The sequence below is a fragment of the Taeniopygia guttata genome, chromosome Z (assembly GCF_048771995.1).
Source record: "Taeniopygia guttata chromosome Z, bTaeGut7.mat, whole genome shotgun sequence".
Lineage (NCBI taxonomy): Eukaryota > Metazoa > Chordata > Aves > Passeriformes > Estrildidae > Taeniopygia > Taeniopygia guttata.
Window position 1 is genome coordinate 25,571,756 of NC_133063.1, and position 16,299 is coordinate 25,588,054.

The 16,299-nt window shown below is 42.1% G+C and overlaps 2 protein-coding genes across 9 annotated transcripts in view; one reads left to right on the top strand and one right to left on the bottom strand.

Annotated features, from left to right (window-relative positions):
* Nucleotides 1-499: 499 nt before the first annotated feature.
* LOC121468138 (uncharacterized) lies at nt 500-9,213 on the bottom strand. Its single transcript, XM_072922823.1, has 3 exons — nt 9,189-9,213; nt 2,988-4,525; nt 500-1,287 (listed from the first exon to the last, which is right to left on the bottom strand). Exons 1-3 carry the CDS (start codon nt 9,211-9,213, stop codon nt 1,264-1,266), a joined length of 1,587 nt encoding a protein of 528 aa, XP_072778924.1. The 3' UTR covers nt 500-1,263.
* FER (FER tyrosine kinase) overlaps nt 3,766-16,299 on the top strand; it is a 167,102-nt gene continuing 154,568 nt past the window's right edge. For 3 of the 8 annotated variants that reach the window (XR_012052731.1, XM_072921702.1, XM_072921703.1), the window contains exon 1: nt 3,766-3,875. The gene's annotated coding sequence lies outside the window, so the exon portion shown is untranslated. Of the gene's footprint in view, nt 3,876-4,068; nt 4,582-16,299 lie in introns of those variants that run through there. The other 5 variants (XR_012052732.1, XM_072921706.1, XM_072921707.1 and 2 more) reach the window with 3 other exon arrangements.

Below are 16,299 nucleotides of genomic sequence, written 5' to 3' on the forward strand. Positions count from 1 at the left end.
TTCTTCAGGTATTTTTATCGGACAGCTGCTATTGTTTCAGGTGTTTCTGCCATGGAGTACTCTGCCTGGTAGCTGTTGTGGAGCTGCACCATGGAACCTGGCATGTGTCCAGGTTCTTGCCCAGTTTCTTTGGAGGCAGTTTTGCAGTAAGTTCTGAAATAATGGTTCAATGCCACCATTGTCCAAACCTGAAGGTTTAAAGTACTGATGCTGATCACCTCTGGTCTAACATGAAGATATAATGTGCAGGAGTTAACATTAGGAACTGCTGAGGGCAGAAAGGAAACTTTGAACAAGGTTTATGAGGGAAACCCTCCTGCTGCATCATGAGGTTCAAAAAGGTTCTGGCTTTCTAATGTTCTCCTCAGAGAGAAAACTAGGTGCGGCTAGATTCAAACCCAGTCCCAGACTTGGTCAAGAGTTTATGTCTGAAGATATTTATAGGCGTAATTGAACCCTAGTACAACTTTATCCTGCACAGTTAAGGATAGCAAGCCAATACAGAAGAATTATTTGTTTTATTTAATAATAAAAATGCTTAGACAAAGGATCTTAATCAGAATTTGTTACTACACAGTGAAGACAGTATAACTACTAGTATAGTGCACAATTTATTGAATACTGAAGGAATAATATTAAAGTCAGCAAAACAATTACTAAACAGAGATTGATGTTATCCATACCAACAATCGAGGGCAAATCTCTTCTGCTCAGCCTTGAGGAGTAGCCTTGAGGGGCATCTCCATTAAAGGGTGGAATAGCCACAGTCACTCTGAGAAGTGGTGTGTTAGAATTCCCTGCAATTAAAAAGAGGGGCTGGGCTTTTGTGCTACAAGGTGATTCACAGCCAGATGTCTCTGGGCCTGCAGCATCACCTCAGCAGCTTGAGATAAGTTATCAGCATTATCACTTGATGGCGCCTCTAATGGCAACTTCACCTGGCACATTGTCACCAGTGCCAGTTTCCATCAGGTAATGTTCTTCACATCCTCAGAATGTTTCACTTTGGGACTGATGGATCAGGCTGATTCTTCAACACCAAACACAGCATGAGGCCCCTTCCCCATCAAATATTGATAATTTTTGCAAATAGGGTCAAGTTTGAGCTGTTTTACCCCCAGTTAGGCAGAGCATCCTGCTACATGAGCAAAGGGGCGAGGCTGGAACAAAGTACAGGTGGAATGTGTTGAGGCAAGAACACATCCATTTCCTTGATCCTTCTCTTCTGGATACTTGCAGGAAGCAGCTTCTCCAAATTTGTACTTAGGCAGTGGGCCCTGGTTCAGGCTTGGGAGGAAAAGGGCAAAGAAAATATGTACTGGGCTGAATGAAAGAATGTGTGCAGAACTGGAAGACTGGGATAGGGAGGATCCTTTTACAAATAAACTTGCTAATTTGGATTTTAATTGCAAATGGTGATAAACTTCTAAAGCTTTTTGTATTCAATTAATAGTTGCACTTTCTATGTAAAGTTAACAATTTGATTTTCAAAATATTTTTCATATATCTACACTACACTGCAGTGACTATAGTATAGGAATATCTCTTTTTGATCTTTATTTTAAAAATATATGAAAGCATTGGGGAAAGCCAACCCTGTTACATAAAAAATCACATAGAATCTTTTCTTCCTCAAAAATAAAGTAGGTTCTTCGATAAAATTTAAAAATTTCTAATCAGAAAACTAATGATGAAAGGTTTTTCTACCCTCATACCATTGCCCACCAGTTTTCACAAAACAGAATTGTCTCAAGGCCAGGTAAACTACTGAACTGTAGACAAAAATCATGCAACATCTTCTGCAAGCACATGAGACCCATAAGATGCCTGCCCAATAACACAGTCTGAGTTTGAAAATAGCTGAACCAAGACTGGCTCAGGTTGTTTGCACCAACATTTTTCATAAAACACTCTAACTGATTACTTCTAACCACGAATTCAGTATTAGCATATAAGACTTTTATCCCAGATCTAACACAGCTGGAAATCTATAAATATAAATTACATCTTAAACCCCCATTTTCTACTACAACTAAATAGGCTTTTTTTTTCCTTCAGTACCATGCAAATTTGTTTATTACTGCATATAGGTCTCAATTTGCCTCAAGGTGCATAGAGATGAGGTACAAAGGAATGTAATTTTTTCTTATTTGATAAGCAGGTAAATAAAGGAAATTATGTTTATAAACTGTTTGGGAAGACAACATGGGGATGGCTTAAACAGAGGTAGAAAACTGCACACACCAAAGTTTCATTAGTGGTCTTTGAACACTTTGGTCTAAAAAGAAGCCATGAACTGGAATATGACTGCTGTGTGCATATTTCTGTTTTTAGGGTCCTGAATACCAATCACTACCAACCTCTCAGAAGAAAAAAACGAACAAACAAACAAAAAACCAGGATACCTCTAAGCTTAATCTAAACTGTTTAATCTAAACTGTTAAGGGGCTCTTCAGTATCTGTGAAATAGATTTTGCAATCAGATTTTGTTATTGCAACTTCATTAAATTGATTTTTTTAACATTTGCTTTGAGCATGATCTATTATAAAAGACAATATAAAAAGCTTAAAAATTAATGGATTTTCCTGAAACCTATAACCTATCAAGGGTTTTTTTCCCTTTTTCTTGGAAATTTTTCCCCCTCCTTTTTTTCCCCATCTTTCTTCCCCTCTCCCATTTTTCTCTCCATTCTTTTTTGCCCTTCAGTTTTCCTTCCAGTTTTTCTTTCCCCCTTTTTTCTTTCATTCCCTTTTTTTCCTGTCAGCTTTTTTACTTCTTTTCTGCAATTTTTTCTCTTCCTTTTGCCTTCTTTTTTTCTTCCATTACCCACCCTTCTTTTCACTTTTTTCTTTTTCGTCCCCCTTTTCTATTTTTCCTTCCTTCCTTCCCCCCTCCCCCTTTTTAATTTTTGCCCCATTATTTCCCCACTTTCTTTTTTCCTTCCACACCCAATTCTTTTTTTTTCCCACCCCCTTTCTTTCTTCACCTCTCGCTGCCTCTCTCTGGCGCTGAGCTGCCAAACCAGCAAATCGCAAGGATTCCTTGTCCACCTGTCCGGGCAGCCGCGGATCCCAGGAATCACTCCCAGCATCTCGCACCGCTGAGCCTCACACGCCTCCCTCCTGCCGCCGGCGTGGGCAGCAAGGGTCCGCGGGGTTGTCCCCAGCAGTGTCCCCAGGGCTGTCCCCAGGGCTGTCCCCAGGAGTGTCCCCAGGGGTGTCCCCGCTGTTGTCCCCAGCAGTGTCCCCAGGGGTGTCCCCAGGGCTGTCCCCAGGGGTGTCCCCAGGGCTGTCCCCGCGGCTGTCCCCAGGGGTGTCCCCCGGGCTGTCCCCGCGGTTGTCCCCAGCAGTGTCCCCAGGGGTGTTCCCAGGGGTGTTCCCAGGGCTGTCCCCAGGGGTGTCCCCAGGGCTGTGCCCAGGATTGTCCCCAGGGGTGTCCCCGGGGATGTCACCAGGGATGTCCCCAGGGCTGTCCCCACGGCTGTCCCCGCGGCTGTCCCCAGGGGTGTCCCCGGGGGTGTCCCGTTGTCCCCAGAGCTGTCCCCAGGGGTGTCCCCGCGGCTGTCCCCAGGGCTGTCCCCAGGGCTGTCCCCAGGGCTGTCCCCAGGGCTGTGGCGCCGCGGGGCCGCGCAGCCGGGGGCGGGCGCAGTTGCCGGGAGACGGAGGCGCGCGTGAGGCGTTGCCGCGGGAGCGCGCCCCCCCCCCCCCTTCCCCCCGCGCCCCCCCGTGCCCGCGCGCGCGTCAGCGGGAGGCGGACCGCGCCGCCATTGGCCGGCGGGGCGGCGGGCGGCGCCGCGCGCATTGGCCCGCGCCGGGTCACGCGGGGCGGGCGGGCCCGTGACGCGCGCGGCGGCGGAGGGGGCTCGGCTTGTCAGGTAGGGACCGTCCGCGCGCGCCGCCCGCGCCCCCGCCCGCGCCGCGCCCGCGAAGCGGCCCGGCCACCCGCGCCCCGCCGGCGCCGCGCCCGCCCCGCCCCGGCCGGGGACCCCCGGGAGCACCGGGAGCGCCGGGACCCCCGGCCGGCACCGGGACGCCGGCGGGCCCCGCGCCGGCTGTACCTGCGGGCGCGGCGGGGCGGGGCGGGCACCGGCGCCGCTCGCGTTTCGCTCCGGCGGGGCGGCGGCGGCGGCCGCATCCGGTCGCGTCCCGGTGGCGTCCCGCGGGGAGGTGTCAGAGGCGCCGCTCGCCCGGCGGCGGCTCCGCCCCGGCGGGTCAGGGGCAGCGCGGCGGGCGCGGGTCCCGCCCCCTCCCCCGGTCCGCCGGCGATGTCCTGGCCGGGGGGAGGCAGAGGGCGGGTTCGGCCCCGGTCCGGCGGTGCCGGGCCCCGGTCCGGCGGTGCCGGGCGCGTCTGCTCCCCTCCCGTTCTGCGGCCGGGCTGGAAGGGTCTGGGAGTAACGGGAGGACGCGCTGGGTACCGCCAGGAGCTGCGATGTGTGACCATCCCTGCTTCCCAAAAAATGCAGCAGCCCCGGGGAGTTGGTTTGGGGGTTTGTGATTTTTCCCTCATTGGTGCCGCCTGACAGTTCTGTACAACACAGCGGCTGCCTGCATGAACTTCTGCATTAGTGTTGGACCTGCATGGTGAGGCCTTGTCAGTGTCGCTGCCCTGGCGCTTTTTGCGTGCATTCTAATGCTTTGTGTGTTTGAGATTTTGGTGTTTGTACGTGTACTGTAATATTCATATTTGGTGTTCGAGAGTATTACACCGAAGGGCGTTAACCTCCGTTTTCGTGTTGGAGTATCTTTCTGTTTGGTTGGACTTCACGTGAGCATACACCTCTGAAGTGACACATCCTGTGTGAGCACCAGGATGTTTTGTAAGACCTTTAAAACAAGCCAGCTCATTTTCTCTTTGCAGGACAGCATCATTGCTTTTGAAGTAGGAGAAATAACTTTTCCCTGCTTTGAAGCAGACCTGCTCCAAGTGGCTTGGTGGTCTGCTCTGTTGTACTGCAGATTCCTTCAAGAAGTTGCAGTGTGAAAAAAGAATACGGATGATGATGTGTGAAACTGGACCAAAAAAATTATTTGGTCTTAAAATAAGTTTATTAAAATGAGTTAATCCTACTTGCTAATAATACCTAACAAGGAGATTGCTTCTACAGTTTATTTTATACAGTGGTAGTCTTTGAGAATCTCAGAGAGGTGGGACATTCAGACATCATCTGCTCACAGTCAAAGCAAATTGCAAATTATGGACACATTGTAGGTTGAGTTAGAGCAATGATTATTGTTGGTGAGACCAGTGTATGTTCCCTCACCTTACAAATTCCTTGAAATGTGTTGACAGAAATTGTCAGTACAGTTAGAACTTTAAAATACACATGCATGGAATGTTAACCCTAGTAAACTTGGGCTTTGGAGTTATTTCTTGGAGGGAAAAGATCAAGTCTTGTATGTACAATGTTATGTATGTATGTACAATATTACTTGTATGTACAATATTACTTACTAGTGGAGCAAAAGCTCAGTTATCCATCACATTTCCTGATTCTCTCTAACTGTAACTTCATGTCACAACTGAGTCCTTTGTCCTTTGTCAGTTGGTATTTGGATTGCCAGTGTATAAAGTGATCATGTAGAAATAATTCTGACACTTGAAAGCAAGACAGGCCAGAGAAGGTGATGAACCGAGTATAGAGAACAGAAAATTTCAGTTCCTCTGGAGTTGTTTGATAGAGCTTAAAGATTAGCTGGCAAAAAAGATAAAAGAATGTATCAGTGTGTGCACAGGATGTGAGGCCAATTTCAATATCAAAGAACTTAAGTGATGCGAAGGTGAGATGGGCCTTTGTTAAGAGAGAATTTTCTTCACTAGTAAGAGATATTTAAGAGCATAAAAAGGAAGTAAGGTTTGGCTGCAGGAGATACACTGCAGTTAGGTAAAATGGTATGTATTTCCATACTTGAAATGTTCAGAGTTCAGTGTCATTCTTCCTGCCGTGGAGAGCAGTGGTGCTTTGGTGGTACGAAGTTATGTTGATGCGAGAGCGGGCAGGCATCTGGTGGCCTGTTCTTTGTCCATGGGAAATCCCCTCTCCCTGCCCGCTCTGCCCTCCCCACTTGCCGCCCGTCCTCGGTTCCCTCAGTTGGGAAGCAGCAGGATGAAGGAAGATATGTTTGCCATGTCAGGCTGAAGGCGGAGAGAGCTGGCAGCAAGTCCGGAATTGCTCCATACAAGGAGATGGGCTAGGAGCATGAGGTCATCACTTCACAGGGAGGAGTTTTTTTTGCAGTGTGTGGAAAGTAGGTCTAGGGAAAGAGACTTTTTTGCTGGCGGGGAGGAGAAGCAAAGCAGTAAGAGAAGAAAGCCTAAATGCATTACAGTAGGACGTAAACTGCATATATGCTCCTACTCTCAGATAAAACTGTCTGCTCAATCCTGGCTTAATTATATTGTTGCTGTATCCGCCTTGTGAAAATGGATTTCAAAAACCTAATGGAGGGCTTTATTCTACAGTAGAGATAGTCTTGAAATTGTTGAGTATTCACCATTTTATTAGGGAGTTAAAGGATTTAAAATTTGGAGCATGAAAATATGTAGAAAGTTTCTGCAGTTTAACATTTGTTTCAGGTAAATGTAGCATTTCTTTACAAAGGTTTATTTTTGAAACTTTTTTGCAGTAGTGAATCAGTGAAATTCATGGCTTTGTTTCTTTGTTTCCAGAGTTTGAGAGAAGGTAGTCGCCTCTCATTTTAAGAGCTATGTGTATGGGCTCACAGACGTACATAGGAAGTTTTTGTAAGGATTCTTAAAAAACAGCGAGAGTCCTTCTAAAATGGCTTTTATTTTTGTGTTTGGGATTATAATTTTTTTTCTTGCGGGACAGCTTCACTGTATGGAAGGCTTTGATTGCTGTCAGCTTGTAGCATGAAATCATATTTGTGACCATTACTGTAATTATTTTCTATTTTCTCCTGTCAAGTTTAGGTGCAGAGTTCAGTTTGGTGTAAGGAGTCTGAAATAATAGGGAATTTTAAATTCCTGTGTGTTTCCCTGATGATAATAAAAATAAATTCCCATTAATGTAGGGCTTAATGCTGTTTTTAATCTGAATGAGTGAACTGTACCTCATGACATCATTCTACTTTGGATTTCAGATTGCTGTTTGCTTTATAGTAACCAGTTTCCCTTGCATTGCTGCTTTCTACACTTGAGAGAAAGTGCCTGGTACTTTAACCGCATGTAATTTCAAACTGTCTTCTTCATCTCTGGGTTTCTTACTAACCTGCTTACAATAACCAGATGTGTGCCATAGCAGTTTGTAGAGACAACCCTCTGTATTCATAGCTTTACTGCAGTTCAGCGTCTGATTTCTGTCCCCATGTACAAGTTTGACAGAATTACTGATCTTTGGAGCATGTTAGTTGGCTCTTTAGAACCTTGTTGATGTTGTGGGCTTGCACCTTGAGCAAAAAGGGTATTTTGTTAGGATTTCTGATATGTCTGCTCTTATGTTCTGCTGAGGAGACAGTGCTTGGGCAGTATTTCATTCAGGTTGTCGACAGGGTGTAATGTGTAATGTGGAGTAACAGCACTAATTGCATCCTATGAGAGCTTTCTGCCATGTAGCTCTCTATTAGGACAAACACATGCTGTCACCTGTTGAGGGGGAAATAGGACAATCATGTTAATCTGTTCTTTAGCTATGCTGTACAACACTGCCTGCACAATACTGTAGTCCACTTGCAACTCTCTTAGTATGAGCTAGTAAGAAAATATTTAATGAATAAGTATTAATGGTTCTCACATATTTGGCATTTTTCTGTATGGCATTCAAATCTTGGTCTGAAGACGGGTAATAGAGTCACAACTTCATACTGTGATTCTGTAAGTGATTTATTTCAACATGAGGAGCTGAGACATTAAGAAATTGTGCTTAAACGTAAAACTAAATTACCATAATTAAGACTGAATGAAAAATCAGTTATCATGTAAGTCGTGGCAACTTGTGAAAAGTTTGTGAATTGTTGTGTATTACATAAGCACTCTTTGCCAGAAGCAGAAGTTAAATCCAGAGCAGTGTTAAAGTGCATTAATCACGAGCCATTTGTTCCTTAAAATTGCCTGTTGAGAATATGGGAGACACACAATTATAGCAATGAGCCTGGTAAGAGTGGTGAAGATGAGCCCCTCTGACAGAGTGCTGACAGTCATACTCAGAGCACTCCATCCTCTCTAATAAATGGGTTGGGCATTTCTAGGGAAAAGTGCTATGAAAGTAATTACACAATCACATAGTGCATATTCCAAACAGGGTGGAATTTAGGTTTGCATCTTCATTTTGTGAGTCTCTTAATTTCGTACTTGGTTTGTCAGCTTTGTTGCTTTTTTGCCAGTTCTGTTTATGCCTAACTTTTTGCTTTAGAAAATTTGGAAAACCTTACTCCATGCATTGAAAGCATATTGTAGCTTACATTATCTTTCATCATATTTGTAATGTTTGCTGTTTCAATTGAGAGTGGCAGTTATAAGTTGTTTTCTCTCTTGTAATAGAGAGCTGGAAAGGACATAGATTTAATGGTGATTTAGCAAGACAGGAATTATTTTATTGAATATTTGGTGCTTTAATACTCGGACAAAAAACCTATCAATAATGGCTGAGCTGGTAGGGGTTGTTAGCTGCAACACTTGTAAATCACAAAATTCACCTTTGGTAAACCTATAAACAAGTAGGAGTAGCATCATAGAATCAAAAATCCTGATTTTTGAATACAGATTTTTGAATAAAGCTTGTTTTATCTGCTCTTACATTGAATAAATTTGTTAAATTATGATCACTGTAGTGTATTGCTATTGTGTCTGCTCAAGTACAGCTTTTTAGAATTATGCTAAAGCTTCCTTTCTATATTTTGTGTGTCTTTCAGATAGCATCTGACTTCTTAGTTGTGGCTTCTGCTTTCAAATGCTCATGAGTGTAAAATAATAACCCACAGCATTTGTACTCTAGGTTTCAGGAAGTATAGATAAGGGGTACAGTCAAGCGAAGTGGTTAAGTTCAAAAATATGACAACTTAAGCTTTTTAAAACAATCAGCGAAATGTGAGAATTGCAATGTTAAGAAAAATTGTACTACTTAACAGCAGCGTTTTACAGATTAAAAAGTAGAAAACACGAATCAGAAAAACACATCCTTGTTTATTTTAGGTATATTTGTTGTATGCCAATGCTGTGAATGCTGCGTTACCTCCCAGCTTTTCTGACATTTCCATGATATGGTTCATAAACTGAAGTTTATCAGATAAAAGGAAATGCCTGATTTGCCAAATACAGAAAAAATGTTGGCAGTTGAAGTGTGCATCTGAAAAAGCAAACAGTTCTAAAGGGTCTGTAACAAAGATGGAGGAAAGCTATATAACTTTTGCCCTTTGGGTTAGGTGAATGTTGAAACTGGAGTGCAGAATCTCTAATCAATGAATTTGTTAAGTAAATTTGAAGCTACTATTATAAGAAATTTAATTGGCATCTGAAATGAACAGGGTCTATGCCTTTATTAATGTTCAGCTCTTTATTGAAAAGTCAGCTCGGCAAGGGGCTCAAAAGGAGCTCGCCCCCGCTGTTGTAGCTTCTCCGGTAGCCGAAGGGTGAGAAGGCGTGCAGAGTCTGTCCCTGCAGTCTCCGTGGCACACTGGTAGCTGGAGGTGAAGAGGTGTGCAGTCTGTATCTGAAGTCCCAGCAGACCGTCCTCTCTCCTTTCCTCCTGGCACACTGGTAGCCAAAGGGTGAGGGGATGTGCAGAGCCAAAGTCCAGCAGCAGCTATCCCTCTCCTTCCATCCTGGTAACACCAGGAAGTGACCCCTTTGTGCCTGCTTCCCACAGCCCAGTCCAGTCTGGTCCTCTGCAGGTTAAGGTGACAGGTCAAACACAGACTAGGGATGGGGTTCCCTTTTCCCCAACCAGCACATCCATCCAGACACCTCCACTGTGCCCAGCCTTCCATTTTAGGGGTGTTTTCATCCCCAAAACCCCCTCCCATGATTCTACTGGTCTCCCTATTTTGCATCCCAGTCCTAGAATGGTAGTGTGGGTGGGGTTGTAGGTGATTCCCAGGAGCAATTAGCTAATTAACATTTCAATGTCAGTACTTAGTTCTAGCCAAGTGTCCCAGCCAGGCTGTTTTGTTCATAACAGCATCCAAATAATCTAATTTATCAAAATGAATTTTTTTTTTTTTAATGAGAGAAGGTAATTATATGCCATTCTTACTGAAGTCAAAATCTCAGTTTGAGTCAGTCCTTGTGTCTGGTCTCTTAGTTTTCCATGCTGCATACCTCTGGAGTCAGGTGGTCCCTCTGAAAACCCATAACTGATGGGAATTTACTCCAGGCCCTGCTTCGGACACAATATGGAAACTCGTTGCAGCAGATTTGTGCCCTTTGCAGAAAGTCTTCAGGAGGTATCCTGTCCCTGTATGCCTTGTGTCCCAAGGCTTCATATTTCTGGGAAGCATGTAGTGCATACCCTGTGCAAAAAATCAGTCCAGTGGGCTGTGACACAGTGATTTCTTGTGCTCTAGTATCTCATCACTGAAGTCACTCCATCCAGGCTAGGGGAACCTAAGTGGGGATGTAGAGGTTAGCACTGTGGGGTGTGGAGCTGCCATTTCCAAAACTCTGATTAAGCAGATGGTTGTCAACATTTGGCCATTACAATAGCGTGGCTTGTGTTCCTCTACATAATTTTTTTTCGGATTAAATTGGGATTTCAGGTTTAGAGATGCAGTCAAATTCCCTTTCGTTATCTCAGAGTACGGTTAGGCAAGAATTCTGAGGGAGCTAAATAACCCTTGTCTACAGTACATTATTGTTATTTCTAACTTGTTTCTGAATGATACTGTTAAGAAGAATATTGTCCTTTTAAGTCAAATATTGGCTGCCTGGTATAATCTGTGGAAAGAACAGTTTTGAGCAGCAGCAGGAAAGACTGGATATGAAATAATAATCTATTGGAACAAAAATCAGATAGGCTGAATCTTACTTATGCAAATAAATTTCCGTGTGAAGAATCCAGTCTTGCGTGTGCACTTCAGGACCACTTATCCAGACACCTGGAAGATTAAGCCTCTACCACTTTTACCTGTTTGTAGTAGCATCCTTTAATTAAAGCTTATACATTTTCAAATGAAAGTAATATCCTTTAGAAGGAGAGTTCTTTAGAGCTAGGATGGCTGATGATACCCAAACAGAACTGTCTGGAGCTAAGAAAAGAATAGGTAGGTTTTTATATTTTGATATGTATTTGTAGAATGTATGAAATAAATTTTGTTACACACTTAAAGCATGTAAGAAGGCACAAATGCATAGTTCAGTCATCTGCATTTCTGGTGAGAGTAACTGTATCCCATTTAACACAGAGAATTACCATGGTATCTTTTAGGATATGGAGATGGGAAGGAACAGTCATTCAGTTCAGGAACAGCAAACAAAGGCTTGAGGCAGCACCTTTCACAGAACCACACAATATGTTACATTTCCTGTGGTGCTACAGCCTGGAATATCAACAGCTAGGAAGAGACAGAACCATCTCCTGGACCTATGATCCTCATGACCAGTATTTTCTGTTCAAAATACTGTGTAATCAAACTACATTAAATGTGGTACAATGATGCCAAGGAAATAAGTGACCTTGAGAAGACTGAATGAACAGTGAGTTAACTAAGTAGAGGGTTTAATGAACCAGAAGGATGTAATTAGTTTAATGAAGGAGGAAAGAAGAAGAAACCTCCTGATTGCTCTTTCAGTTGCTTTCCAAAGAGCAGTAAATATTTGGAACGAGATTATGTTTCTCCTGAGGAGACCACTGTCGTCATATATTACAGACTAATGGCAGATTTGCTATTTGTTTTTTCTGAAGTGAGACATTCTGGCTGATAATGGGCCATGGGAAGAAATTAAATGTCTCTAGACCTTTAAAAGTACGTCACATCCTGTGGATTTGTCTTTTTCTATGGCTGTTCTTAGATCTTGAGAGCTAAGACAGTGCTACTGGATGAAGCTTCTGGTAGTACACTGGATTTCTAAGTTGAAATGTGCAGTGGCAGTAGCCAGTGAATTTGGGGACCTGAAGTGTTCAGGAGGAGTCTTAGGTGTAGCTTTTGTGATGATGAGAGAACCCCAGTAGGAGTATTCTTCAAACCTGTTCCCCTGAAGAAATGCTTACATAGGCAGCCTTGGCACTGATGGTTTACATGTAGGTTTTCTGTGAGTGTTAATTCCAACTTGCCAAGTATTCATCTCGAGACAGATGGATATCGAGATGTGAAATGCTGCTTTCAGAGGTTCGGGGTATTTTTCAAGTAGAGAAGACTGATTCCTACCTTCAGACTAAAGAACTTGGTAGGTAATTGAAATCTAAATATCTAAGAGAAATCGGCAAAGAAATAAGTTAACGGTGATTAAAATAACTCTTTAGTTGAGATGGTCACTACAGGTGCTTTTTAATTTTAGTGTTGGCTTTTTCCAGAAGTTGTTTCTACCTTCACTAGTAGTCTAAGACAAGAAATCCCTTAAAAATGCAATAGTTTGATTTTTCTTATCTTCTCTTTTTTTACTCAGAAGTTTCTTTACTACTCTATAATGCACACTTTAAGTGAGCTTGAGTCACTGATGTATTTTTTATTCTGGTTTCAATTTGTGGCTAATATTTGGACATATTAACATGATGTATTTCTTTGTAATTCTACCATTCTCTTTAGCTGGTAGAATTGGTTAATAGGGCTGCAGATGCACAGTACCTGCCTGCGATAGTCACTTCTAGCAGCCTTATCCTGCTCAATCCATTTTTCTTTTAGGATCTAGTGTGGTGATATGTGTTGCAACACTGCAGAATTGATAGGTCAGTGAAAATTTGTTGGTCAGAGACTCTCTATTGAGGCCATGCTTTTCTTTGCCTCTCGAGTCCTGGAGCTGAATTTAGAGAAAGTGTAATTCTTGGAAAAATAGAGGAAGGAAAGCTTTTTTTTTGTTGTAAACACATGAAAGGTAATGGGATACTAGGTGTGTTTACCTTTGAAAGCAAAAGAAACATGTGTGGCTTTCTTTGTCAATTTTTCAGAGTTAATAAGAGAAGAGTCTTAAAGCATTAGTGACAGGATGTAACTTGTGTCCACTAGACTGGCTCTTTTCTTCTTAACCTGTATCTGCCTCCACCTTCTTGTTTGTCTGCCTGAATTTGTGAGAATTCAGTATGTGTGTATTTAGCTGTGACTGTGAGGTAGAAACTTCTACAGGGTGGAAACAAAACTGATTGAGTAACTGCACGCACCTAAAAAGCACTTCCTGCATGTTTGCTAGCAGATGTCAGCTCTACCCTTTGCCCATTCTTTCACAGAAGGCCTGAGATGATAAAGAACATGCTGAGAAGGTTACCAGACCATGGGAAGTAGCAAACAGCTGAAGGTGGGGTGGAGAATGAGATTACTGTTCAGAATGGTCTTGGAAAATGGGACGTGTCATCTGGAATAAAGCAGGGTTCAGTGAGTGTGAAAGCTCACTGGTTGGCTGTAGGCTGGACAGAATGGATATGTGGTGGGGGAAGAAAAAGTAGAAAAAGAACATGAATTTTTGAATAATGAACAAATAGTGATGTATTATCAAGTTGTTAGAGGGTAAGTACCTGGGCAAGGAGCTTGAAAGCAATTTAAACAAATCTTTCTGTTCTTGTCAGAGTTGGTTGGTCCAACACTGCCTCAGTGATTCAGCTTCAGACTTCTTATGTGAGATGAAGACCAGTTCCAGGTTGTTTAGAGGACAGCTGTGGTTTAGAAAATAGTTTAGTATGAAGGATTGAAAAAAACTAGAATTGTATCTTGTGATTCTGCTTTTAGAGTTTAGAGACATCTTAAGATGGAACTCTTGCTGTTCTACAGATCTGTTTCTTTTTAAAATAAATTTTTATAATAATTTTGTACTGCTTTGTTTCATGGTCCCAGAAATTTCTTTAGGTATTGATTTATCTCATTTAATTATTTACTAGGCAAAGAAGGATATAAGAGCGACTTTTTAAAAATTTCATTTGATGTTCTCAAGTTCTTCTGGAAAACACTTCAGGCATTTGACATACCATATCACTTTGTGCTATAATGATTTTTTCTTTTGGTGTTCTTTGATCTTACACCTGTCATTCTTACCTTTTATGTGAGCTAAAAATTATCTTTTCTCTGTGCGTAAGCTGCTCCATGCTGTGATCAATATTATCTATATCTTCTTTGGTGCTTTATATTTTTCTTTAGCTAGAAGCACTTGGACATACAGGAGTACCATTAATGTATCAGCAGCATAAGGACATGTTATGTTTTTAAAATATGTTATATTTATGTATTATTCTGGATGGTTTCTTACCCGATTGCTTGAAAGCACTGAACAAATGTTTTTCAAAGGTGTGTGTTCAGAGACTGCTACAACTTTTTCTGGTACTGTTATTAAACAACCCTTAACCAGTGTATTATGTTGCATTTATTGACATGTGACTTCATCTGCTGCTTTCTGTGCTTGCTGCTCAGTGTTCTGAGGTTTTTGCAAGTTTTGTAATGATCTGTCGGTTTTGGTGAGTCATAATAATTTTGCATAAAGCACAGATGCTTCTGTAATGATGTATAGGCAGGTAACCATTCTGAAGAGCAGCACAAGTCCTGGCCCAGATTATGGAGAGGCTTCTGAGCTCTTTCTCCTGTCAATCTTTGTCTCTTAAGTCTTACCTTGCAAGGTCTTCAGTTCTCTGGTAGCTTCCTATCAGAGATATCAGCAGAAACTTCTACTTCCAACACGTTTTCCCACAGGATGCTTGATGCCTTCACAGAACTCTTCAAGTTGTGAAACATGATTTTGCTCTGTAAAAGCTGCATCATTCTTTTTTTCATTTGAATTATTCTAGTCTATAAATTCTACCATGGTTTTAACCACCTTGTGCAGTATCAGAGTTAAACTGTGTTGTGCTTCTGATTGCCTTGTCCCATCTGAAGAAAATTTGATATATTTTATACTCTTGATTCTTCTTTGCTTGGCTCAATTTAAGCCTAAGTTTTTGCAGAATTAATATTTTGGAAATTTGATAGATGTTGCTTCAATACTTTGGCTCGATAGCATCTGACTCAGGTGAATTCTTACTATTAACTTGATATTTGTAATTGCCTCTCGGATGCTTCATTTTTAGAAAATGCCTAATACATCCTAAATGTAAAGAGGATGTGATTTGGGGATTTGCCTTAACTGTCTTGTAAGTAATTTCAGAAGACAACAGGTCATCTAAATTTTCTGTTCTGTCTTTATCTTCTTATAAGTTTGTCTTTTATACCTTCCTTAGCTAGTGAATTATTGCATTGAGGTAGCAACATGTTTGTAACTATCAGATTCAGCTATGTTTGGGCTCAGAAATATCAGTGGAAGTGTTGTGAGATTTTATTGCCCTCTGGCTGATGGCTGTGCAATTCACTGGAAAGCTTTTATTATGCTTCCATATACTAGCTAGTGTATGTCTATCAATTAGACCTGTGTTGGACTTGCATTACCAGGTTTAAGTTCTACTAATGACCTGTGTGCAGATGAAAAATGCACATAGGTAAAAAGTTAATAGTAACTGGAATTCTAAAGAAAAGTTGGTTTTGAATTTAGTTTTCATATTGAAAAAACAAAATTTTGCACTCTAAAATACATGACAGCGTAGTTCTTTAAAGAGAGAAAAAAAGGTGTGTCTTTGTTTGTGTTCAGGGAGCAGAAGATAGAACGTTTTTGTGTTGAAGTGGTTCCAATCTGTTGTTTCATTTGATAAATGGATTTTTTATGGGCTTCGTTTTACCACGTGCAGTTCTTAACATCTGTATGAAACTTGAATGTGCCCAGGTGCTGGTGGTGATGTTTGTTCCACTTTCACGAGGCCCATTTGAATGGGGATTAGGATTTAGGTTCCTGTCCAGTGACAAATCTGGTGTTTCCACCCCGTTTGTATTTGTGCTAGTAAGATGAGCCAAATTTACTCTAATGTTTTGCTCTTGCTTGTACTTTTTTGCTAGTGGAGGCTTTCCCTTGGGCTTTGCAACTTTGGAACAAATGATTGTATATCTGTTTCTTAGAAGTGTGATGAATTTTATAATGCTTGTAACCGCCTGTGTTTTTTTTCTCCTTTTGTATCTGCTTGCATAGCTGCTGTTCCTTTTCAGTTCCTGAATCTTAGCATCACTTAGACTTTTCTATTTTTGGTCATGGCAAATAGAAGTTTTGTATTTATATTAGGCAGATCTTTGTTTCTCAAATGTCACTAAGTAACCAGTAAGGAATACTAAATAATGCCTTCTTGAATGTGA